Source organism: Canis aureus, chromosome 8 (assembly GCF_053574225.1).
Source record: "Canis aureus isolate CA01 chromosome 8, VMU_Caureus_v.1.0, whole genome shotgun sequence".
NCBI classification, from domain to species: domain Eukaryota; kingdom Metazoa; phylum Chordata; class Mammalia; order Carnivora; family Canidae; genus Canis; species Canis aureus.
The window spans coordinates 23,350,741-23,374,536 of NC_135618.1; the positions used below are offsets into that span (position 1 = coordinate 23,350,741).

Here is a 23,796-nt window from a genome sequence, read left to right on the forward strand (position 1 = left end):
GTCCCTGGATAGAAAGATATCATCATATAGATTTAAGTTCTCCTCAAATTGATGCATTGATTAACTCAATTCAAATAAAAATTTTAACATGTTTCTTTGTGAATTTGTCAAACCTAACTAAAAAACCCATGTGAAAAAGAAAGAACCGCTAAGACACTTCTGCAGAGTAAGACTATGGGAGCTGATAGTAGGAATAGACAAACCAGTCAACAAAGAAGAAAGCTCACACACAGATCTTTACATACATAGAAACTTGATTTAACAGTGGGTAGCATTGCAGATCAGTGAAAAAAAGTATTCAATAAGTAGTGCTGAGCCAGTGCTGGTAGCTACTGTACTAGACTGTGTAGATCTACATTGTTCAATCTTCTCGGCTAATAAGGGCTCTGCCAGCAAATATATTGACTACTACTGATTTCTTCAGCAAAACTCCTTCTCCCCAGTCTTGTGAGCTCCAAGGATGGAATAATAGATAGCTGTCTAGGAGGCTGCAGGCACAAGTCCCCTAAGCTGTAGTGAAAAAAGAGAAAATAAGTGGATTCTTCCTTTGAGTAAAGCTCAGTAGGAAGGTCTCTCCACTTGGCCTCTCCCCGACGTGTGGCATATGGTGTAGCCAGCAGAAAGGATAACAGGCATGTTTAAGCTACAACCCTCAATGGCTCGCCTCTTCCCAGCTTTGAATTCATGAGTAGAGACCCTCTTAGGAATGAGATATTATTTTTTCTCTAAAAAGGGTTGCATTGCCCCAGCAGTGGAAGAAGGTAGTCCAACAAAATTGCTTAGTCCTACACTGGTGGTACCACTTTGATAGTGAGACAAAATAATGGCACTTTAAAAATTCAAAATCTTTGGCTTTTGTATTAAGGTGACCCAAACCTCGTATGGATCTAGACGGTATTAAGTTAGGTAAAATATGTCAGACAGAGAAAGACAAAGACCATATGATTTCACTTATAATGGAATCTAAAAAGCAAAAGAAACAAATAAAGTAGAATCAGGCCCATTAGAATGGAATAAACTGGTGGCTGCCAGAGGAGAGAGGGTAAGGGAATGGGCAAAATGGATGAAGGGGAGTGGGAAGTACAGGCTTCCAGTTATGGAATGTGTAAGCCACAGGAATAAAAAGTTACAGCATAGGGAATAGTCAGTGGTACTGTAATAGTGCTGTATGGTGTCAGATGGGAGCTACACTTGTGGTGAGCACAGCATAATACATAGAGTTGTCATATCACTATGTTGTACACCTGAAACTACTGTAACAGTGTGTGTCAGCTAGACTTCAATTAAAAAATAAAATAAAGTGAAAGATACCCAACTTACAGGGCTCTAAAGCGTCTGTAACAATATTTCTATAGTGGTGCCTGGGTGGCTCAGTCAGATAAGTGTTCAGCTCTTGATTTTGGCTCAGTCAGGTCATGATCTCAGAGTTGTGAGATTGAGCCCTGTGTCAGGCTCCATGCTCAGCCTCTTTCTTCCTCTGCTCCCCCCCCACGCCCCCCCCAACCCCCACTCAAAAAAAAAACCCTCAAACACTTCCTGTATAAAGCAATCTTCCAAATGTTTCATTAGACCATGAAATTCAGCAAGTAATACATATGCTGATGGACCAGGGGGGAAATACTCAACATGTATGCTAAATTAAAATTGGAGCCTCTGATTGGATCCAACTCCAAAAAGAAGATAATAATATATATGCTAATAACTGGCTAGAAAAATACCTGTTCCTTATGTTGAGAACAATAACAATTCTGTAATTACTTGACTTTTATATTTTAACTAGTCTTTATCAGTGCTAAATTATAATACTATATTCCACTTGTGTAAAAAATCACCATTGTATTCTACAATTCTCCATCATTTCTGATACACTAAGATAAGTGATTCAATGACATTTTTAGACTCTGATGCTGTGAATAATCCCCAAAGCATTCTTTTCTCACTTAGCTTTTTGGATTAGAAAAGAATACACAAAAAAAGCAGAGTGGTCTATACAGAAAAAGTTTTAGAGAAGACACATTTAGGTAAGTGTCACATATTAGGCAGAACCTTATACCTCTGGGTCTCAATTTTCTCATTCATAAAATAAGAATAGTATTATCTGTCTCACACATTATTATTATTTTTTTAAAATTTATTTATTTATGAGAGATGCAGAGATAGGCAGAGACACAGGCAGAAGGAGAAGCAGGATTCCTGCAAGGAGCCTGATGTGGGACTCGATCCCAGGACCCTGGTATCACGCCCTGGGCCAAAGGCAGACTCTCAATCACTGAGCCACACAGGTGCCCCTGTCCCGCACATTATTAAAAGGATCAATTACTAGCACACAGAGATGAACAGCGTTCCCCCAAAATTCCTGTCTATCTGGAACCTGTCAATGTGACCTTATTTGGAAAAAGGTCCTGTAGATGGAATCAAGTTAAGGTGAGGTCATACAGAATGGGGCTGGGTCCTATATCCAATGGCTGATGTCTTGATCAGAAGGGAATGTGAAAACAGAGACACAGAAATAGCCCCATGAACATGGAGGCAGAGATTCCAATGACGCTGCCACAAGCCAAGGAATGCCAAGGAGTGCTGGCAACCATCAGAGGCTAGGAAGAAGCAAGGAGGAACTCTCCCCTGAGGGCCTCCAGCAGGAACTTGGCCTAGCCAACCCCCCACCCCCCCACCCGCGCCCCATCTGTGGTACTTTGTTATAGAGGCCATAAGAAACAGATACAGTATCGATTCCTAAAACAGAAATAAAGCACTTGGCTCATCCTCCACATAGAAGAAACAGACCACAGCACCTTGTTATGGCTGAATAACAGCAGGCAGATTCTTGTTTGACATGGAATTTCCAAGAATACATTTTAACAGTGCTTTAGGGATCCTGTTTATGACTGACCAAAACTCAACTGAAAGAGGCTTTAGAAGAGCCTGGCAGTGGTATGGGGTGAGGAGGTGAGAGCAGAAATGAGGGGCAGGGGGAGATGGGTGATATTGCTGGATCCCCATTTTCCCACACAGATGCAACTGGACCCCTGGGGTTACTGAGGGCAGAACTTACCACCTGTTTGCTCATTTTATTCTTCCTGTGTATTAACCTCATTCTTTCCTCCAACTGTAGTTTATCTTTACTCACCAGGTGAAAACATGCCTGCCAGCAGCTCTCAAATTTTAGTTTATAGGGTTTGCCCCCAAAGAAAGACTGTCTCCATCTTCTGGGTCCCCAAGTCCAAAAAGCACAGAGAAACACTTCGAGTAGCCTAAGCTGCCTTCCACCCTTGAACTACCTTGTTGCTGCGTCATGGCTGGGCAGGTATCAAAGGGAGGGAAGGATGGAGACAAACGATGCGAGGAACAGTTTGAGTTTTCTTCCTTCATAAAGAAGTAGTTTCACTTTTGTTCTTTTACCCCTAATTCTGACAAAAATGCTAAACTGAAGTGAGCAACCAGAAACAGAAGTAATTTTAAAGGCAGGTACAAATACGATTTGATATATCTATGACTACTACAGTCATAGATACATCATCAAGAAATGCAATATATTGGGACGCCTCGGTGGCTCAGTGGTTGAGCATCTGCCTTTGGCTCAGGACACTAACCCTGGGGTCCTGGGATAATCGGGCTTCCTGCATGGATCCTGCTTCTCCCTCTGCCTGTGTCTCTGCCTCTCTCTCTCTCTCTCTCTCTGTCTCTCATGAATAAATAAAATCTTTAAAAAAAAAAAAAAAAGAAATGTAATATATTGATGAAGAATTTTAGTGAAGAGCCAGAAAGCAGATGCACTATATGCTTTATGTAAGTTAAAATTTTCCCAGTGGGAATTAACTGAAAAAACAATTTCCTCTATTTAAAAGAATATAAGAGATTAAGCTACCACTTAAAGATGTATTTTCTTTTTTTTAAAGACTTTATTTATTTATTTGACAGAGAGGGAGCGAGAGAGCAAGCACAATCAAGGGGAGCTGCAGAGGGAGAGGGAGAGAAGCAGGCTCCCCACTGAACAGAGAGCCCAACATGAGGCTTAATCCCAGGACCCTGGGATCATGACCTGAGCTGAAGGCTTAACCAAATGAGCCACCCAGGCACCCCTTGAAGATGTATTTTAAAGAAATTCTTATCTTTTAGTAGCAGAGTAAATGTATTTCATCAGCAATAAACACTTGACTGCACTGGGTGGGCAGGGAACTGTGGTGCCACAAGATTGTTTCCAGAGATAAATTCAACCCAATATTCAACTTTTAACTTTCTTAGAAATAGAAATGATCACTTACCATGGTATTGGGGTCTCTGTCAGCTCGGTCTAGTTCAAAAGAATTTATTTTATGGGCACTCATTTCATCAGTATCAGCAATGATATAATGTCTAGGAGAGTAAGCATTGGATAGCTTCTCAAGCAGCCGCAGGATCTCAGTGGTGTGCCCACCTGGAAAAAATATTGGAAGGTTTAAGATTAAGAAACCCACACTGTGGTTACCAGAGGGGTGGGGGTGGGTGGGTGATATAGGTGATGGGGATTAAGGAGGGCACTTATGATGAGCACTGGGTGTTGTATGGAAGTGTTCAATCACTCCATTGTACACCTGAAACTAATAGTACGTGGTGTTAACTAACTGGGATTTAAATAAAACCTTAAAAAAAAGAGAAACCCCCAATGGACATATTTATTTGACTATGTTATACTAATGTTATGTTTTACGTATTTACGAAAGGAACATTTGGAAACACTAATCTATGCCCTTGTATAAATACTACTTTTATATGGGGGAAGAAGATAATAACTATATAAAAATAAAATTGGCACTAGCAGTAGGTGCTAAGGAAGGCACAAAGAAGTAAAAGACACAACTCCTGTTATCAAGAAGCCTGGTAGAAGAAGGGAAAGGCACACACAGACAAAGAAAGAGTGATACAAGACAGCATGCAAAATATAAATGGGGGCAGAGGGGAGGCGAGCAAATGGTTACAACAAAACAATCTTTAAGAGGAAGGAAGATGCCTGGTAAAGGCTGAGAGGACTTGAAAGGTGAAACTAATGGACAAATAGGAGCAGGGCGCCCCTAGGTAGAAGCAGGATTATTAGGACATGAGATGGCAAGAGCTGAGATGTGTGTTCAAGGAATGGTGGGAATACTGCAAAGAAGGATAAGGGAATAGAGATCAGGAAAGTAGGCTGGAAAATGTCAAGATGGTCACTGAGGGTTTCTGTGCTGAGATGTGACGTCATGGAGACATGAGCACTGACCCACAGGGCTTGGGGCTTCCTAGGGAAGACTTCCATTTCTTGCTGTAACCCCCACTCCAAAGAGAGGTCTCAGCACCCTACAGGTCAAATATTCACTTGCTTCACCAAACACCTGTTCAGTTTTTGAAACTGTATGATCTCCAAAATTTTAATACTTTAATTTCAAAATCATGAATTTAAAAGTTGTATACACTGAGGTTTCCTTCATGGGGGAAAAAAACCCCAAAAGAACATCAACCTCTCGCATTAACTATATAGCATTTAAGCAAAGCAATCAAACTCTTTCTCAATAAGCCCTATTATACCTATTTTGTTTCACTTCACAATATCTCAGCCTCAGCCAAGTTGATGTCCTTAACTTTCTCTGTGTTTTTATTTGTTACCTCCTCCTTGCCTCTGGTCACACTGTTTCCCCCATCTGCTAAACTCTCCCCCACTGTTACTGTTGTATGGAAGTGCTTTCAGTAGTGAACATCTAGAAGGATAATCAAACAAATTAAGTGTCTGGTTTCTCCACACGTATTTTCTTTTAGAAGAAAGGGAAGGATTGCTCTTTAGGTTCCAGAAGGAATTAGATATAGAAATAAAACTGGCATATATTATGTAGTGAGGAGGAATCAGAACCATACTTTATAATTTGTCACTCATCTTCTCTTCTGGGGCATGTAATTTACACCATCTGATTTACATTCATTTTAGTATTTTTGTTTTTAGCCTTGAGAAAATGTAGTTTGCAAAGCAGGTACTTGTTTTCACAGCTGGACCAATTAAGGATAAAAGGGATAATACTCCCATTTTCCATTGCAATTAAAACTTCATTATACCTGCTTTAACAGTCTTTTCTTTTTTTATTTTATTTTTTTTAAAGATTTTATTTATTTATTCATGAGAAACACACAGAGAGGCAGAGACACAGGCAGAGGGAGAAGCAGGGTCCATGCAGGGAGCCGGATGTGGACTCGATCCCAGAACCCTGGGATCATGCTCTGAGCCAAAGGCAGATGCTCAGAGCCACCCAGTCGTCCCGTCTTTTCTTTTTTTAAAAGGAAACATTTACTGAATACATTCTTTGAAGATTTAACCTTGCCATTGAATAAAGTCATTAAAATGATGGGCTTTATCTTCCATTTTACTCTTTTATTTATTAAGATATATTCTTTGGGAACAAAATCTTCTCAGGTCTACCCTATCTTAAAATACATTCAGAATCCAATCCCTTCTCATCATCTCCTTGGCTACTACCCTGCACCAGGCCACATCATCTTCACATCAACTATGACCACAAATTCCTGATCTGCTCTCCTAGCTCCACCTGTCTATTCAAGGTATCAGTCTATCCTCAATACAGTATCCAGTGTGATCCTTTAGGGAGAGTTGATCAAATTATTTACCTCTGCTCAAAACCCTCCAGGGGATTCCATTCTCACATTCAATAAGAGGCATCTCGTAATTTGACCCCTTACTTTTTATCCTCATGGGCCTGGCTTATGTCTACTCCAGCCGCTCTGGCCTCCTTGTGTTTGATAGCTGTCATCTCCCTGAGGAGGCTTTCCCTTACACTTCCATCTAAAATGCCACCTCCTTTCCTTACCTCATAGTATTTATCACCATTTAATTTAATATACAGTCTATTTATTTCTTTTGTTTTTGTCTCCTCTAACCCTTGTTCCACTAGAAGGTAAGCACGATGATGGCAGGGACTTCTGTTCATTTTGTTACTGCTGATCTCCAGTGGCTTGAAAATAGTAGGCACTCCTATTATTGAATGCACAGGTAGATGAGCCTTTGGTATGAAATCTAAAATCTGCCTAAGGAAATCATACAGGATTTCAAAGAAAATTTGTTATTTTTATTGATATTCTTTGAATATATGTGGTTGATTAATAATATTTTATGGAAATCTAAAAGACTAGACATTTTTTGGTATTCAAAGGTAAATACTGAAAATGCCTTCCTGACTCCTCCAAAATTCTGGGCATGAACTATTATTTGTCTGATCACAAGTCTTTCTTTGACTTGGATGATTCTTTGAGGTCCTTGACCTCCCCCTACCTTGAATGGTGTGAATGACAAAGGCACCACTTGCCAGACTAATTCTCAATTTTAATTTTGGTTCCCAGTCCACCAAATCTAATACTGTCAAGTGAATGGCTCCAACATCCATTCATCCATTCGTTCAAGACAGAAACCTGGACATCATTCTTGAGCCTTTCCTTCGTTCACCTCCCACTTGCAAACCAGAAGTCTCCCTACCTCAGTCTTTGTCAAAACATTGTGACAATGCAAGCTGAATGATCTTTGTAAAAGCTTAGATTTAACTGGGTCACTCTCCACTCAAAAGTATTTTAAAAGCCCCTTTGCTACCAGGATTAACAACAGTCACCATTTATTAAATGCTTATTATATGTCAAGCATTTGCTATACACTTTTAATACCACCACATTTAATCTCTCATCACCTCCTTTCATCTCATATATTTTTTTAAAGATTTTATTTATTTATTCATGAGACACAGGCAGAGGGAGAAGCAGGCTCCATGCAGGGAGCCTGACGTGGGACTCAATACGGGTCTCCTGGATCATGCCCAGGGCCAAGAGCAGGCACCAAACCCTAAATCGCTGAGCCACCCGGGGCTGCCCTCATCTCATATTTTTTAAGGTGGGAACAGGAAGCTCAGTGGGGTTAACTAATTTGCCCAAGATCAAGTTAGTAAGGGGCAGAGATGTGATTCAATTCCAGGATTACGTCAAGCTAGAGCATAGGGTCCTAACCCCTAGGTGATGTGAAGCAGTGGAGTGGTGCTGATAGCTTTAGAGAGGATGGTTTACAGCGCCCTTTGGGATCTGGACTGGGCTTAGGGCTCCCTATGGAACTCCAAGCAACAGTGCCCTCGCACCTCTGACCACTCCAAGCGCTATCAACTTCTCTTCACACCCTCCCAGTCCTCAGAGCCCCAGGTCCCACTTTCTTTGGTTGACCCTCTTCCTTGGTTGCTTCCTGGTCATCTTTCAAGTCCCAGTTTAGACAGCACTTTGCAGGTTCAGAGAAAATGGTGCCCTTCCAGGAGACTTCCATAGCAGTCTGTACTCCCCAGGTTATAGCTGAATACCTGTTTTGTTTTGTTTTCTATTTTCGTTGTTTTCTGATAGTTTTTCCACGACCTCCATGTCATTCGCTGTGATATCCTTGTACCTTTCACATGGCTTCAGTACCTGGTCTCCACTCTGTGACAAGTAGTAGCAGTAGTCGGCTTTGCTGTCTCCAGAGCTTAGCCTATAGGGCCTGGCCTCTCTTGTAGCTCAATATACGTTAAGTGAATGAAAATAATGAATTATACTTGAACATAAGTTTAGAACACTTGCTCATACTATAAACACTATTCTAGGTGGATACAGTCTCCTAGCATCTCTAAATGCACACAATTTATCTGTCTCTGTCAGAACTTGCCCCATTTAAAATTGTGAGGGCCTGCCGAGTTGGTAAAATTAAATTGTTAAATCTAAATACTCTTAAATTGTATTTCCTGACACAGCAGCTTGTTGTTCACAGTCTGACACCATATTCTGAAATGTGTATTTTCTATGTTGTCTCTATCCTCATGGATTTGTGTATTTTATAAATGTGACAATTCACTTTCCCTCAATTGCCATGTAGTATTGGTGATCCCTAAACTAAAGACAAAATGCCTCGATTAATAATGCAAAGCAGCAATTTTTTACTCCGGAAGATTGCACGTTAGCGTCATGAGGCTTCTGCGTCCTTTCTGCTCAATGATGATTAGTCAGAAGGATACAGGCCACGTGGAAGCTTAATTACAGACCAGCGTAAGTCACTCATTTGTCATTAAAAGATGCCTGCGCCGCGTCTGCAAACCAGCCTTTTGCACCGGCCGCGCGGACCGGGTCCGGTAATACGGAGGGGGGGGGGGGACTACAAATCCCAGCAGGCAACGCTCCGAAAACGGCTAAAGAGACTAGAGGAGAGCGCCGCGGTGTACTCTGGGGTTTGTAGTGAGCGACCCAGGCTCGACGGTCACGCCCCAATACTTACCGGACCCAGCCACCACCAAGAGACTGAGAGACTGACGCGGCCCGGGGGCGCGACTACGGAGCACAACCCACAGCCGCAGCGCCAGCAGCGCGGCCCCCGCAGCTCCCGCCGCCGCCAGGAGAAGGACGCTCGCCATGCGGAGACAGGGCGCATGCGCACCACCCTCAGCCGCGGTCAAAGTTCAAGAAGTACGGGCGCCGCGGAGACGCACCCGGGGCGGGGCGGGGCGGGGCGGGCCCGGGGGCGGGGCTTGCCGGCGCCGGGAGGAGCTGGGGCGGCGGGCGGAAGTGCCGCGCGGCTGCTCCCGCGCACGGACTGAAGTTCGGCAGCTTCAGCGCCAGACAAGTGTGATTTCCTGCCGTGACGAGGTCAGGCCACCTGTGCGCCCCAGGGCTCCGGAGCTCCCAAGTCGGAGGTGTCCGGCGCCGCTGACTCGGAATTCCACCTGAGGCCGATAGCATACGCCGCCTGTCTTCATTCTGCCTTCCAACCCTCCTTCCTCCCTCCCTCCCTCGCTTCCCTCCCCCCTCCCCCTCTCTTCTCCTCCCTCCTCCTCCCCTTCTCTCCTCTGCCCTCCCCTCCCCCCTTTCCCTCTCCTTCCTTCCCCTTCCTCCTCTTTAAATGCCGGAGGAAGTGTTTCTGTTGCACGTGCAGACCGTACTTGCCAGTAAAAGCTACTTTAGTACGAAAAAATTGAATGTAAGGCCCTCATCTCAATCTCTTTCCCGACACTCGTGTTTTTAACTTTTCTAGGCGTCGTCACAGATCTTTGTGATCCGAGTGGCCGAGCGCGATCACCTCCAGCTATGCCATGATCCTGAGAGGAGTGGAAGCTCAGTGACTCAAGGTAGCAGGAGAGAGAAGGCAGCGCCTACAGTTAATACTCAGTTAATTTTACCACAAAGCCAGCACCTCCGCCAGTCCCAATTTTGCTAATCTTTTGAGGCCTATTTGACCCGCATTTCAGCAATATAAAAATAACTGAGATTACAGAAGCCCCCTCACCCCAAGTGTAATTCATCATCAGTCCCGTGCACACTACAGGTTAGACAGGGCAAGTATACAGATGAATGAACAGGTCCCGAAAGATGAAACCGCTTGCTCAAGGGATAGTGGCAGATGGAGATTCAGAAACCAGAAATGCTAACTCCGCATAGGAGTATTACATCGTGTATTCCTTTGCTCCAGACTTGCTTGATGATCACACTTCCCTGGAGCCTAGAATGTGTCTCTTAAAATGCAGTCCCTCAGGAGAGGCCTGGGATCAGGTCATCTAAGCAGTGTATCAATTTCTATCAGCAGGCAAGTCTGAGAAGCATTCAGGGACTTGGTAGCATCATTTTCACAGCGCTTCCCATATTCAGTCTTCCAATCAAATCCTCTTAACCCTACACCCTCACAATGAGGCCAAAAGGTGAATATTATTTCCCTCTTTAACGATAAAGACACGGGTTCTATAAAAGTTCAATGATTTGCCTAGGATTTCTTAGCTAGGAAGTGGTGGAGAAGGTTTATAGTTGTGGGCTTAGAAGTCAGTGCCTCAAATTTTAATGGAATCAGAATCCCCTGGGCTTATAAATACATAGTTCAAAGTCCAGAGCCTCTGGCACAGTATAAAAAACAACTTAAGTATATTACAAAGGTTGTAGTTTTCTTTCATCTGCCCACTCTGCCATTCCCAGCAATGTCTTCAACGTAAGGCTCGCCCCTTATACTTCAAAGAAGATGTTAGCGTCTCAGAAATTACATGCAGATGGGGGAAATCTCCAGAGCCAAAAAAAGGACATTATCTTGTCATTGGGTCTTTTTTTTTTTTTTTTTTTTTTTTTTTTTAAGGGGTGAGGAAACTTTTGCCTGAATCCCTTACAGCCAACTTTCTTTCATGCTCTCTGGCCATATTTATGTCACTTGCTTATTCATAAAAGGGATGAGACCTCAAAGCTTGCTTGGGTAGGGTGGAGCATGGCATACAACATACCTGTTGTATCCAGCTGTTGGTTGGAGGGTGGGTACTGAACACAATGGTCTCTTGGAGAGAAGGAAGTTGGAGGAGGGTAAAGGAGAGATGATTGTTGGTTAGGCAAATAATAGCGTTTGGATTGCTGTGAAAATGTTGTGTCCCAGATGGCTTTGTAACCCAACACAGGTAATGCAGATGTCAGGCATATTAATAATTACTAGACTGCAGGTCTCAGAAGACACCCTTGCACTCTCCTTTACCCCATCACCTCAATTCTATAATTACCTGTATCTGTAGGAAATAACCAGCTTGACCACATTGGCATGCAGCTGGAATGAATGAGGATGATCAAGCTTTTAGGGGCTGCCAGTAAATGCAGTGAATCAAAGAGGGAGGAGTAGCAGACATTGTTTAGAATTATTGATTATTTTGAATTAAGGCTCGGGTCAAAATATTCAGTGTTCGTGACAAGGAAGTTGAGTTCAGAGAGGAGTTAGGTGGCAGGCAGGGACAGGAACAAACTTGGGAACTCCTAAACGAAATCAGTGATCCCTGGGCTGTGACAGGCACGAAATGTGTAGATAATCAAGAGGTCAAGAAGCTGTACTGGATTAATCAGGAAAAGCAAGGCTGAGTGGCAAGCAGCAACTAAAATTTCTCTTGAGGAGTAAGTTGCACCACCAATGCAGATTACAGATGCATAGAAGTAAATTATAGTGCTGTGAAGGCATGAAAAATATTAGTAATTGGCAATGAGTGGGACGCCTGGGTGGCTCAGCAGTTGAGCGTCTGCCTTTAGCTCAGGGCGTGATCCCGGGATCGAGTCCCACATTGACTCCCTGCATGGAGCCTGCTTCTCCCTCTGCCTGTCTCTGCCCCTCTCTCTCTGTGTCTCTCATGAATAAATAAATAAAATCTTAAAAAAAAAATTGGCAATGAGTAATGCTATTGAGCCATAACTAATTGTAAGTAAAGTTCTATCTGGGAAGTGATTTTTATTATCCTTTTAAATCTATTTTTCTAAAGCTTCTATGGAAAATCTCTATTATTCATGAATATTAAAAAAGTTAAGATTATTTTGCGCTGTTAAGTAGGATTGTACTTGTTAATTTATCAACATTTAATGAGCACGTGCTATGTGCTAGATTTAGGTACAGTGGATTTCGTATAAATAGAACAATAACCCAGATGAGAAACTTAGACTAGAAAGATGATACTGGAGGTAGAAGAGGGCAGATTTGAGATATATTTTATAGAGTCATTAAGACTCATTGTTGGATTCGATATTGGAGATCAGGGTGGCTCCTAGAGTTTTGACTTCAAAAGTGGTTGGATGGTGTCATTTGCTAAGAATAGATGGACAGGAAGAGAAACAAGCTTTTGTGGGTTGACAAAGGGGAGGAGAAGATGAAAATAAAGTGTTCTGTTTTGGATGTTGGTTTGAATAGCCTGTTAGACATACAAGTGGTTATGTCAAATAGGTAGTTTCATATACAAATCTGAAGCTTGGGTCAGGGCTAGAGGTTTCAATTTAGAAGTCAGCATATACATGGTACTGAAAGCCATGAGACTGGGTGTGATCACCTAGGGAGGGAGTTTAGGTCAGTCTTGTGCAATAGAACTTTCTGCGATGATTGAAAGGTTTTATGTCCACGTTGTTTCCTATCTACATGTGCCTGTTGAGCACTTGAAATGTGGCTGGTGCAACTGAGGAACTGAATCTTAATTTTCCTTAAATTATTTTAAATTGAAATAGACACATGTGGCTAGTGGCTACAGTATTGGGCGAAGAATATGGGGTCATTAACATTTAGAGGTCTAATAAAGGGGCTTTAGCCAGCAAGAAAAATAGAGAAGGGAAAGCCAGGGAGACAGAAGGAAAATCAGAAAAGAGTGGTATCCACAAAAACCAGGAGAAGAGAATGATTCAGGAATGGGAGTGCAGTTAGCTATATCACATGCTGTTCATAGTTGGGATCACATGACTTAAATTAGTCGCTGAGGATCTAAGCAAGAACAGCATTTCCATGAAATGGTGGTTACAGAAGGCAGTTGGAAATGGGCAGAAGAGAGAATGGGAGATGAAGAAATACAGTGTCTGTGGGCAGTTACTTCAAGTTTTTCTTTGAAAGGGAATGGAGAAATTGGATGGGAAATGGAGAATTTGAAATTGAGGAAACTTACTTTAAGATGGGAACTATTGGACATATTCATTTGATGTTGACAATGCCCATAGAGGAAAATTGATGCAAGAGAGAAAAGGAATGAGAGTAGGAACAAAGTTCTTCAAAAGATGAAGAAGGTCAGAATGTAGCACAAGTGGAGGAACTGGGCTTTGATAGGAGGAGGGACCCTTATCCCAAGATAACAGGGTATAAGGCAGGGATATAATGCAGGTACTGTGAGGTTTATAGAGTTGGTGGTAAATAGATGAGTGTGTGGAGATTCAGGGTAGAGAGTGAGAGGCTCAAGGAGAAAGAAGTTGGGAAATAATCATCTTGAAAAGTAATTGGCACATTCGCAAGGATTGGCGTAGGATTTCTGGGGAGATTGGAATGCCCACTTGAAGCTTGTGATAACAAATTTAGAGAGAAACCAGTCAGCATAATTTTATGTCTTTTTCCCCACTGGAAAAGGCAGATAGTTGGCTTTAACCAAAGTTAGATTTTTGACAGGTGAATACATCAGCAAGATAAGATTCTTCTCAAGGGAGCAAGGTCTGTGGAACTTTCTCTGAACATAGTGGGAAAGTGAAGACAGGAGGTAAAGGTAGGAGAGTGGGTGAATAGTGACAGAATGAAAAGTCAGGGCATTGGAGGCCTAAAGAAGGTTGAAAATTAGCAATGAAAGAACTAGAGCCAGTGAACTGTAGAGATAAGAGGCAGTGGTCAGCAAGTGGGATGCTTGAAGTCAGTATTGTGTTATTACTGATAGTAGTTTTTAGGGCGTAACTATAAGAATGGATGAAAAAGATATAAGGGCCACGCACACGGATGCCAAAGTCACTAAGGGGTGGAGAGGAAGATGAGCTCAAGTTTTCAAGAAGAGTGTAGAAGATGATAGCAACCAAAAAGACCTTTGGGTATAAGCTGGATGTCTTTCATTTGTCCCTCAAGATTCCTTATTCTCCACCTCACTCCAAGCCATGAGAGCTGAAACCTGTGGATTCAGTCAACATTTTCCTTGCTGTTGGGTTCTGGTTGGGTTTGGCCAGTGGGGTGCCTTAGTAGATCTGATGCAGGGAGGCCATGTCTCTGAATGGAAGGTCTCTGCTCTTCAACATGGCTTCTACACCTCTCTCTCCTTCTGGGCCCCAGAGCTCCCTTTCCTTATTCCTTCAGGCCAAGGGATGGTGACAGTTCCACTGTTACTGGCTTTCAGTGACTGCACTGTCCCTTGTGCCTTCCTTCCCTCATTCCTACCTCTGTTAATAGTACCTCTATTAAATCATCCTCACCTTAATACAAGTATGCCGTCTATATTCTGTTGGGGTGGTACAACTGCATGATCAAGAACTTCAGAGGAGCTAGTTTTTTTGAAAGAAGGAGAAATGATTTGGAAGCAGTGATATGGATCAGGAGTTTCCCCACTTCCTGTGCATGTGTGAGAAACAAATGGCCTCCATTTGAGAGACATATTGAGGAGCAAGTCTTCAGCTTCTGCAGGGAGGTGGAGAAGTCATTCAAAAAGAAGTTGAAGATAGAGGGGAAGTTTTCAGGTTACAGATTAGGAGGTCCAAAGTATGCTGTGAAAGGGTTTGAAGGGTGGTGAGGAATAGGAGTTGTGTCAGATTGGGGGAATATAGAAGTTTTAAAGTAATCATGAAGATAATAATATCTTGATAATCAGGATAATGCTAATCTGGGAGGCTTCTAGGGCTTGAAGTAAATACGGTGGAGGGCAGGCTCTCGATTCTTTGGGTTCAGTTCTGCAAGTACCTAATATGTGCAGCTCACTGGGCTAGGTCCTGGGGTTACAGTGGTAAGGCAGTAACAGTTAATACCCAAGCAGTGACTCCATAATGACCCTGACTATGTGAATTGCATACCTCCTAGAGAGAAAGGGCCTCCTAGAGAAAAGCTACCTAACCCATGCTTTCATGGGCTGCCTTGGAGCATGGGGCACTAGGGACCCTGGCAGGTAGGCCCTTTCCCAACAGAGTTCAACAATCCTGAAGCCTAATGAGAGTAGTAAATTATGGATAAAGACTGAAGCTATTCTGCAAGAGCCAGGAAGACTGCTTTGATCAGCATTATGTTTGCCCATGACAAGGTAAACTTGGAAGGGAGTTCTTCGTCTGGGCCACAGACTGCCACAGACATCTTCTGGAAGATGTGGTAGGAAAGGGGACAGAAATTGTCCCAGTACAACCCAAATCTTTGCTATAGCCAAGACTTTTTCCTTGTCAAATATACTAATACATGTTTAAGTTGCAGCTTTTTCCCGAATGAAGCCACGTGCTAGGATTCCTTGAATACTAACCCTTAAAGGCTAAGGCAATTGTTAATATTTAATTGGCATTTACTGTGTGCTTCCTATATGCCAGGCACTCAGAACATGAATTAACTAATTCTCACAATACCCTACAAGGTAGGCATTATAATGATCCCATTTTACAAATGAAGACATTGAGGTACAGAGAAATCATTTGCTCTGGGTCACAGAGCCCGGAATTGGCAGTCAGTATTCCAGAAAGCCATACTCTTCCCTTCTACGGTATCATTAAAAGTATTTGTCATCTATTTATATCAGCTGTTGTGCTATATATTAAAGAAAGGAAAGTAGAAATATACTCTACTATGACTTTTTCTTTATAAAATTGGAGCTAAATAGGAGGCAAAGGATATTTAAAAAGTGATCTTTTCAGGGGTACCTGGCTGGCTCAGTTGATAGAGCATATGACTCTTGATCTAGGGATTGTGAGTTCAAGCCCTATGTTGGGTGTAGAGCCTACCAAAAAACATTTTTTTAAAGTGGGTTTTTCATATTCCAGTTAAGAATTGCTTCTGTTTTCTAGCTTGTTCTTCAATTGCATTCCAAAAGGATATTAGAGTAAATAGACATGTCTCTCTCTCTCTGTATATAATCACTCTTGATTCATGCCTTGTTTAAGATAAGTTTACAGTGAAATTACTAGACGCACTAATTTTATTCTCTTGCTTTATGTTCATTTATCTTAGGTATATCTTTCCAGATATGTTTATAAATTCCTTGCTCCAGCCTTATACACACAAAATGCCTGATCAGTTCCAAATTTAGCAAGACATTAAAATCTTATTTAAAAATACATTCCCAGACTATCACGGTAAGTATCACACCACATTGTACTGTTTATTAATGACAACCACAACAATAATGGCTCCTTTAATTTTCAGTTACCATATTTTCAATTCTAGACCTATAAATAAAGTCAGAAACAATTAGATTTCTGCACTAAATACTGCTTTTCTTTGAAATCTTGCTAATTAATTTTCTCTTCATCCCAACCCTCCCTCCCCACAATGCCTCTGCCTGGCCTGCCAATCGGGTCTGTCTTTTCTTCATTGTACATCTTCCCTTTCCACCCTATCTTTCCCAAATCCTTTTTTTGCTGCCAGAGAGCTCTTTGTCCTTGTTAGAAACACACAGATTGTACCTTCTCTCTTATCTGACTATACATTGTACCTGTGAAATTCACATGCATAATAAAACATGCAGGCTACCATTCAGTAGGCATTTATATACCTTCTCAACCACTTTTCACAGCTTCCTGTGAACTTAAGTATTATTATCATCCCCATTTTGTAGGTGAGGAAGTTGAGGCTTTACCACGCTAACACTAACTCATCGCAGCTGCTGCTTTGATTTGATTTCCGGTGGATGTACTGTGGCCATCTAGTGGCTTCAGGAATATGGTGATGTTACCTAGGGAAGACACTTAATGCAGAAAACATGTCACATTAAGAAGAAGGGGATAAGAAGAATGAAATATACAGATGTGCTACTTAAAGGTTAGTGTTATTTTCTCTTGCAAGTTTTGTGTAAACAAAAAAAGTATAAGAATATATTTCACCACAGCAGGTAAATAACTCTTACTGTGACCTTTAACCTGGTTTATTTTATTTTATTTTATTTTAAATTTTTATTTATTTATGATAGTCACACACAGAGAGAGAGAGAGAGAGAGAGAGGCAGAGACACAGGCAGAGGGAGGAGCAGGCTCCATGCACCGGGAGCCCGACGTGGGATTTGATCCCGGGTCTCCAGGATCGCGCCCCGGGCCAAAGGCAGGTGCTAAACCGCTGCACCACCCAGGGATCCCTAACCTGGTTTTTTATCAGTCTCTGTGCTTTATTTAATGTTCTACTCACCTTATATCAGGACTAGGTGCCCTATTCATTGTGAAATCTCTTCTCAATTTGTTACAGACAGGGTTGTTAATTTACCAACAATATTTTTTGGTAGAAATCTCAGATAACTTAGCTATTTCCCAAACTTAAGGTTCTCTTTTCCACTCTAGTACTCCAATGAGATCTTTGCAGGTTTTATTTGTTTTGGAGTAACATAAAAGATAACAAATGAACCTGAGAAAGTCTTACCACTTTGAAATATTTGATGAGTATTTACCTAGGGAACTAGGGAGTACCTTCGTCTTAACTTCAAAATTTAAAAGAATCTCTAGATTTCCCTTTCTGAAAAAATGCTATAAACTAAACAAAACCTCCCATGGTCAGTATCCTCCATCAATTATGCCCTCTCTTTCCTGACTAACCACTGACTCTCACCGTGTCTTTATCCTTAGCCTACAAAGCTTAAGTCTCCCCCATTAAAAAATAAAAGCAAAATCAATAAAACCCTTCCTCAGTCTGGCTCAGCATAACCCTTTTAAACTACCAGCCAGGCACAGCCCAACCACATGAAAATGTCACTCCAGTGTTTAACCACACCTTTATGCTTTTGCCAGAGTGTTTTTCCACTCCCAGCCTGTTTTTACACAATTGGGCTGTTTCCTGAAGCCTTCTGGTGAGCACAAAGCAAAGTTGTATTTCAGGTGTTGAGAGGTAGTCATCTGAGCATGTAGCCAGGCAGCCGATTCTTAGTGGACTCCACATATGGAGGCTCCTCTCAGTGTAAAGAGGAAGCAGGACCCTCTCATCTCAACCCTAGAGAAGTAGGTATTGACTGACACAGGCCTTGACCTAGAATGACACTGTCCTATGTATACAGGATACCTCTATAATATACCAACCTGAAGGGTGGCTGAGTGGTTAAGAACTTGGTTGAATTTGTGCTGACCTGACTTGCCCCTCCTACAAAAGGAAACAAACAAATGCAGTATATTAGGTTTGCTCTATCTTAGCCAGTCTTCCCTGTTAGCCATCACCATATGGCTCTGCAATAACTCTCTGAAAAGACCTAACAAACTGCCTAAGAAAGGAGCTTTCAAATGCCTTTTCCCCATTTTGTTGTATTTCTTCTTAGTCTCAGTCTGGTGGGCCCTCTTGTCCTTCAGAAATATTCATCCACCTCCCATCAGAGGATGTTTTTTTTATTCCTTGGTTTCTTTTCCATATCCCAATGCCTCAGGCTTCATCTGAATAAGCGTTCTTTTTTTTTTTTTTTTTTCCCCTTAGTCATTTGTGGTTCCAGAGGATAATGACCTTAAGTCTCATGACTAAGGGTGAAGGTAAATATCCCAATGGTTGTTTAGTCTTCCCACCACAGTGATCTCTATGCCATCTAAAATTTAAGCACACATTGCAATAGCACTTTTTTTCCTCAGAGACAATCCAATCCAATCCAATCCAATCCTTTCTCCATGAAATATTCCTTTTAAAATAATTTTGGCCCTATAGTATCAGAACAAAGATTGCTACATTCTCTGGCACTTTAAAGAAACAGCACCAACTTTAATTAGAATTTGATTCTGAGTCTTTTCATGGGGGTTTGGGATGGAGGGGAGTCATATTTTCAATTTAATCTGCCAAACAAAAATGCCTGAAGTTTATGTTTCACTGTTGCTGATTCATCTCTCTTTTGTCTGTTCATATTCGTTGATGTATTGCCCCCCTCCGTGATATTCTAAAGAGTAGGGGGTTGCCCAAACTCCAGCTGTGGCTAAGGTGTTTTGGGTCCTTCATTTCCACACCCAGCATGGATCCCCGATTCTCCAGAGAACAAGCCGTCTATCTCATGCACAAGAGGCAATTACTGATTATGACAGTGGAGGTAGGTGGAGGCATTGTCTCTTTAGGCCTCAGGACCCCATTACTATAGGATTCAACCACCATATCCAAGAGTAGTTCTGAACTTTGGGAGAACTTTACCAACCTAACATGCAGAACGCTTTTCTATTCCAACTGTTCAAGTTACACATTATATAATGCCAGGGAGCTAAAACTGTGGGCCTCTCTGGTCTCCAGAGCCAGATACCCCAACTTGGTCCCTGGGGATTAGTTCTCATCTTAGTCCAGATGCAAGTGGAACTAGTCATAACTAGTCATCTTATCTCTTTTTTCCTAAAAACTCAATGTTCTTAAAAGAGGTTAATCCATGTTTGATGTCTTATTTTTCTTTGTTCATATTCACTCTTAATTTGCTGCAATCTAGTTTCTGCCATTGTTATTCACCAGTAATGTCTAGATTTTCAAGTCCAAAGAGTATTTCCTTCTCTAGCCTCTCTTGTCTTCTCTCAGTCAGGTAATTGAACCTTTTCCCTCCCATTGATTTTCATTACTCCATTTTCTTCTGATTCTCCTCACATCACTACTGTTCTATTTGGAATTTTTTCTTTAGTTTTTCTTTCTACTTCCCTTAAAAAAAACAGCTTAAAAATATATTTAGAAAATACTAGAAAAAATAAAATGGAAACTAAGGTAGTCACCAGCTAGGTTTTCCTTTTCTTGTATTTTTTCTCCATACTGCCATTCTCTTTCCCTCTAAGAAAAAAATCCTTATATACCCCATTTTGGTTTTTATACCTCTGAGGGTTCTTAACCTTGGGAATCTTTTCTTACTTCTTCTGGCAGATGAATGGCTGCTGCCATAACCTCCATTCCTCCTCTTCTGGTGCATGTTGGCTCGGTCAGAGACTCCTTGTCCTCTTTTATAGCTAGGTATGATTTTGTGGGGATGTTCTTGCTGATAGACTAACTGGAAGTGGTGAGTATGACTTTGGCCTTATCTTTGTAAAAGAAAACAGCTTCCCTTGCACTGCTTGCCGTCTCCTCCATGGAAATGTCTGTGACCATCTGCAACCATTGAGATGAGGGAGACATCTTAAGAGAGGGTGGAACAACAAGATAAAAGGAATCTGGGTCCTAAATGGCCTCACAGAACAGAGTGCCCTGTAGTCTAGGCCCAACTATTATGTGAGAGGGAAAGACACTCATCTTCTTTATTTTATTTTTCATTTCTTTACTTTCATTTCCACTGCTTTCTGGGGTCTCTATTACAACAAGTTAGCCTTGACTCGAAAATAAAAATCGATACCTGGAAATGGGAGACTTGTAACAAAGTCTTAAAGCATATAGCATTACCTAAGTGGTCAGATAATTGGCAGCGAGGAAATAGCTCTTGCAGGCTAGAAAACTGGTGATTCTCGTGGCACCATTGTAAGATATTTGGTAAAACTCTCACCTACTCAGTTTGGAAGACTGACCATGTTTCTTGTACGGCTGAATTTTAGAGGAAGCATTTGTAAAGAACCAGAATATAAATGAAATTATTGCTCCTTGGCTAGTTTAGGAAGGTTTTTCAAGAAAGAAATGAGCTCACATAAGAAATGATGGGTTTGTGGGGATCCCTGGGTGGCGCAGTGGTTTAGCGCCTGCCTTTGGCCCAGGGCACGATCCTGGAGACCCGGGATCGAGTCCCGCGTCGGGCTCCCTGCATGGGGCCTGCTTCTCCCTCTGCCTGTGTCTCTGCCTCTCTCTCTCTCTCTGTGTGACTATCATGAATAAATACATAAAATCTTAAAAAAAAAAAAAAAAGAAATGATAGGTTTGCAAGGAGAGATGGAAGGAATAGAGTATATAGAAAATTGGAGCCTCACAAGGTTAGGAAATTCAATTACTTCTGTGGTCCAAACAGGATAAGACTGTTTTTCAAACACTTTCTTAAAGCCCACCCATTAAGATTCATTAGCCAAAGAGATCTAGCCTTACAGTGAAGGTCAGATTAGCAGTGTTACCCTCACTTAGTTTTTAAAGATTACCTCAAAATAGCAACCATTAAAACAATAAAACTAGAGGGTAAGGAAGTTGAAGAGCTCCATCCAGAAAAGAACTTTGGGTATAGTTTCTGGCACATGTAACAGACTGGAGAGGAATAGCATAGAAGCCTACTAAGATTTTGAGGAAATTACATTGCTAAAGAAACCAGGCATCTGACCTGCAAAAGCCAGTCATTATGTCCTCAAGCCATTTCTAGGAAAGCACACTTTCCAGTATTCACTCCATTTTGAAACTGGAGGATAATGGACAAGGAAGAACCTTCTGGAGTGTGTAAACCTAGGGTTATTGTGGGCATAACCAAACATGTCCAGAGCGATTAATCAGGAAATTTCTTCCATGGCTAGAGCAGAATTTCTGTTTGGAAAGAAACTATGAAGGACTACTGGTTGTTGCATGTTTCCCATTCTGTCCTTTTTGAATTGGAAGTTTTTATTGTGGTTAGTTTTATTCCTGTGCCACCACTGCATATTGCATTGAGTATGGGCATCAAGTAACTTCTGTTTCGTTTATAATTATTGGACTATATTCAGCCACATAACATAGACATAACAGAGAAGGCTGTACTTTCCTCAGAGATACTGGACTTTGAGCTGGCTACAGAACCTGGGTAGGCCCATGAATGGTGTCTTTTAGAGAGAGAGGTTGATGTATATAAGAAGAAGAGAGTGCTCACATAGTTGGGTAGTCTGAAGGATTGAGTGAACCTCTTTGTTTATCTTTGCCTTAATTCATACAATCTTCCTGGAGGTTCTGATTTATTTATTCAGAAACTTATCACCTGCACTTGATACCTCTCAAATTCATATGTCCAACCAGGATTCTCTTTCATGTTCTAGACCTATATTATCTAAGTACAGTTAGCCTTTGAACAAAATGTACAGGTCCACTTACATGTGGATTTATTTTTTTAATTTATGATAGTCACAGAGAGAGAGAGAGAGAGAGGCAGAGACACAGGCAGAGGGAGAAGCAGGCTCCATGCACCGGGAGCCCGACGTGGGATTCGATCCCGGGTCTCCAGGATCGCACCCTGGGCCAAAGGCAGGTGCTAAACCGCTGCGCCACCCAGGGATCCCTACATGTGGATTTTTTACAGCACAGTACTATAAATATATTTTCCTTATAATTTTTTTTCTAGCTTACTTTATTATAAGAATATATGTAATACATATAATGCACAAAATATGTGTTAGTTGACTCTTTATGTTATTGGTAAGGCTTCCAGACAACAATAGACTATTAGTAGTTCAGTTTTGAGGGAATCAAAATTTATATGCAGATTTTTTACTACATGGGGTTGGTACCCTAACCCCCATGCTATTCAAGGGTTAACTGTATTGGATACCTTTGCATGGATTGACCATAGGAAAAATGTTAATCATAACATGTCTGAGACTGAAATAATTTTTGCTTAAACATGTACCTACTCTGTGAGAGATTGCAATTAATGGTCACAAACTCGGCCTGTCCCCACTATACATGCCCTCTTGCACTGTGACTTTTCTGTTCTTCCCATCAAGAAGTGGACTCCGGATCTCCACCTCCTGGTATCTGGACTGACTTTGTGACTTGCTTTGATCAATAAAATGCAGCAGAAGTACTGATGTGGGATTTGTGACCCTAGAGCTGAAGAAGCCTCGCAGGCTTTGCTGTCAATCTTTTGGAAAGCTTCTGTCATCCTGTGAAGAAACATGGGCTAGCCTCTTTGAGGATGAGAGGCTATGTAGAGAAGGTGCCCAGCTGGCATCCAGTACCAACCACCAGCATGACTAACAGTGGAATTTACAAGGCCCAGTAGCTCCCCCTGTTCTATAATTATTAAGAATCTCAAGGAGATGGGAATAGCAGAATAAACTCAGCACAAGCTGCATGTCCACGAAGCAGGCCTTGACCCTAGAGATACCATCTTGAACCATCAAGCTCTTGTCAAGGTACCACAGCTGACTATCCCTGTGTGAGTGAGCCCAGGCAAATGCAGCGGAATTTCCCAACTAAGTCCAGCCCAAATTGTTGAGCCGCTGAATTGGTAGCTAATAAATGATTGTTTTAAGCCATGAAGTTTTGTGATAGTTTATTTTGGGCAGCAATAACTAAGACTTCGTTAATGACCTCCTATCCAGGATGATTAAAGCTCAAATCATTCAACCTCACCCATATTTTTCATGTCATCCTGTGAGGCCTGAGGAACTCTGTGTTTTTTCTCTTCCTGTATGTGCTCTTCTTGCCTAGGAGTGTGGGTTGTGAAGCTATAGTGTCCAGGTGTAAATCCTAAGTTCTCCCATTACTATTTGTGTGACTTTGGACACATTATTTTACCTCTTTGTGCCTCTGTTTCCTTA

The 23,796-nt window shown here is 41.7% G+C and overlaps 2 protein-coding genes across 9 annotated transcripts in view; one reads left to right on the top strand and one right to left on the bottom strand.

Annotated features, from left to right (window-relative positions):
- The window catches only part of ALG14 (ALG14 UDP-N-acetylglucosaminyltransferase subunit), an 89,510-nt gene extending 80,027 nt beyond the window's left edge, over positions 1–9,483 (bottom strand). Inside the window, exons 1-3 of one of the 3 annotated variants that reach the window (XM_077905516.1) lie at positions 9,027–9,136; positions 8,343–8,531; positions 4,263–4,414 (exon numbers count right to left, since the gene is read on the bottom strand). In XM_077905516.1, the coding sequence (XP_077761642.1) occupies positions 4,263–4,414; positions 8,343–8,400 (210 nt within the window). In that variant the 5' untranslated portion in view covers positions 8,401–8,531; positions 9,027–9,136. Of the gene's footprint in view, positions 1–4,262; positions 4,415–8,342; positions 8,532–9,026; positions 9,137–9,283 lie in introns of those variants that run through there. The other 2 variants (XR_013384439.1, XM_077905515.1) reach the window with 2 other exon arrangements.
- Positions 9,484–9,512: 29 nt separating this feature from the next.
- Positions 9,513–23,796, top strand: part of TLCD4 (TLC domain containing 4) — a 103,437-nt gene continuing 89,153 nt past the window's right edge. Inside the window, exons 1-4 of one of the 6 annotated variants that reach the window (XM_077905523.1) lie at positions 9,513–9,651; positions 10,037–10,130; positions 16,424–16,548; positions 17,031–17,233. The gene's annotated coding sequence lies outside the window, so the exon portion shown is untranslated. Of the gene's footprint in view, positions 9,652–10,036; positions 10,131–15,298; positions 15,516–16,423; positions 16,549–17,030; positions 17,234–23,796 lie in introns of those variants that run through there. The other 5 variants (XM_077905526.1, XM_077905522.1, XM_077905524.1 and 2 more) reach the window with 5 other exon arrangements.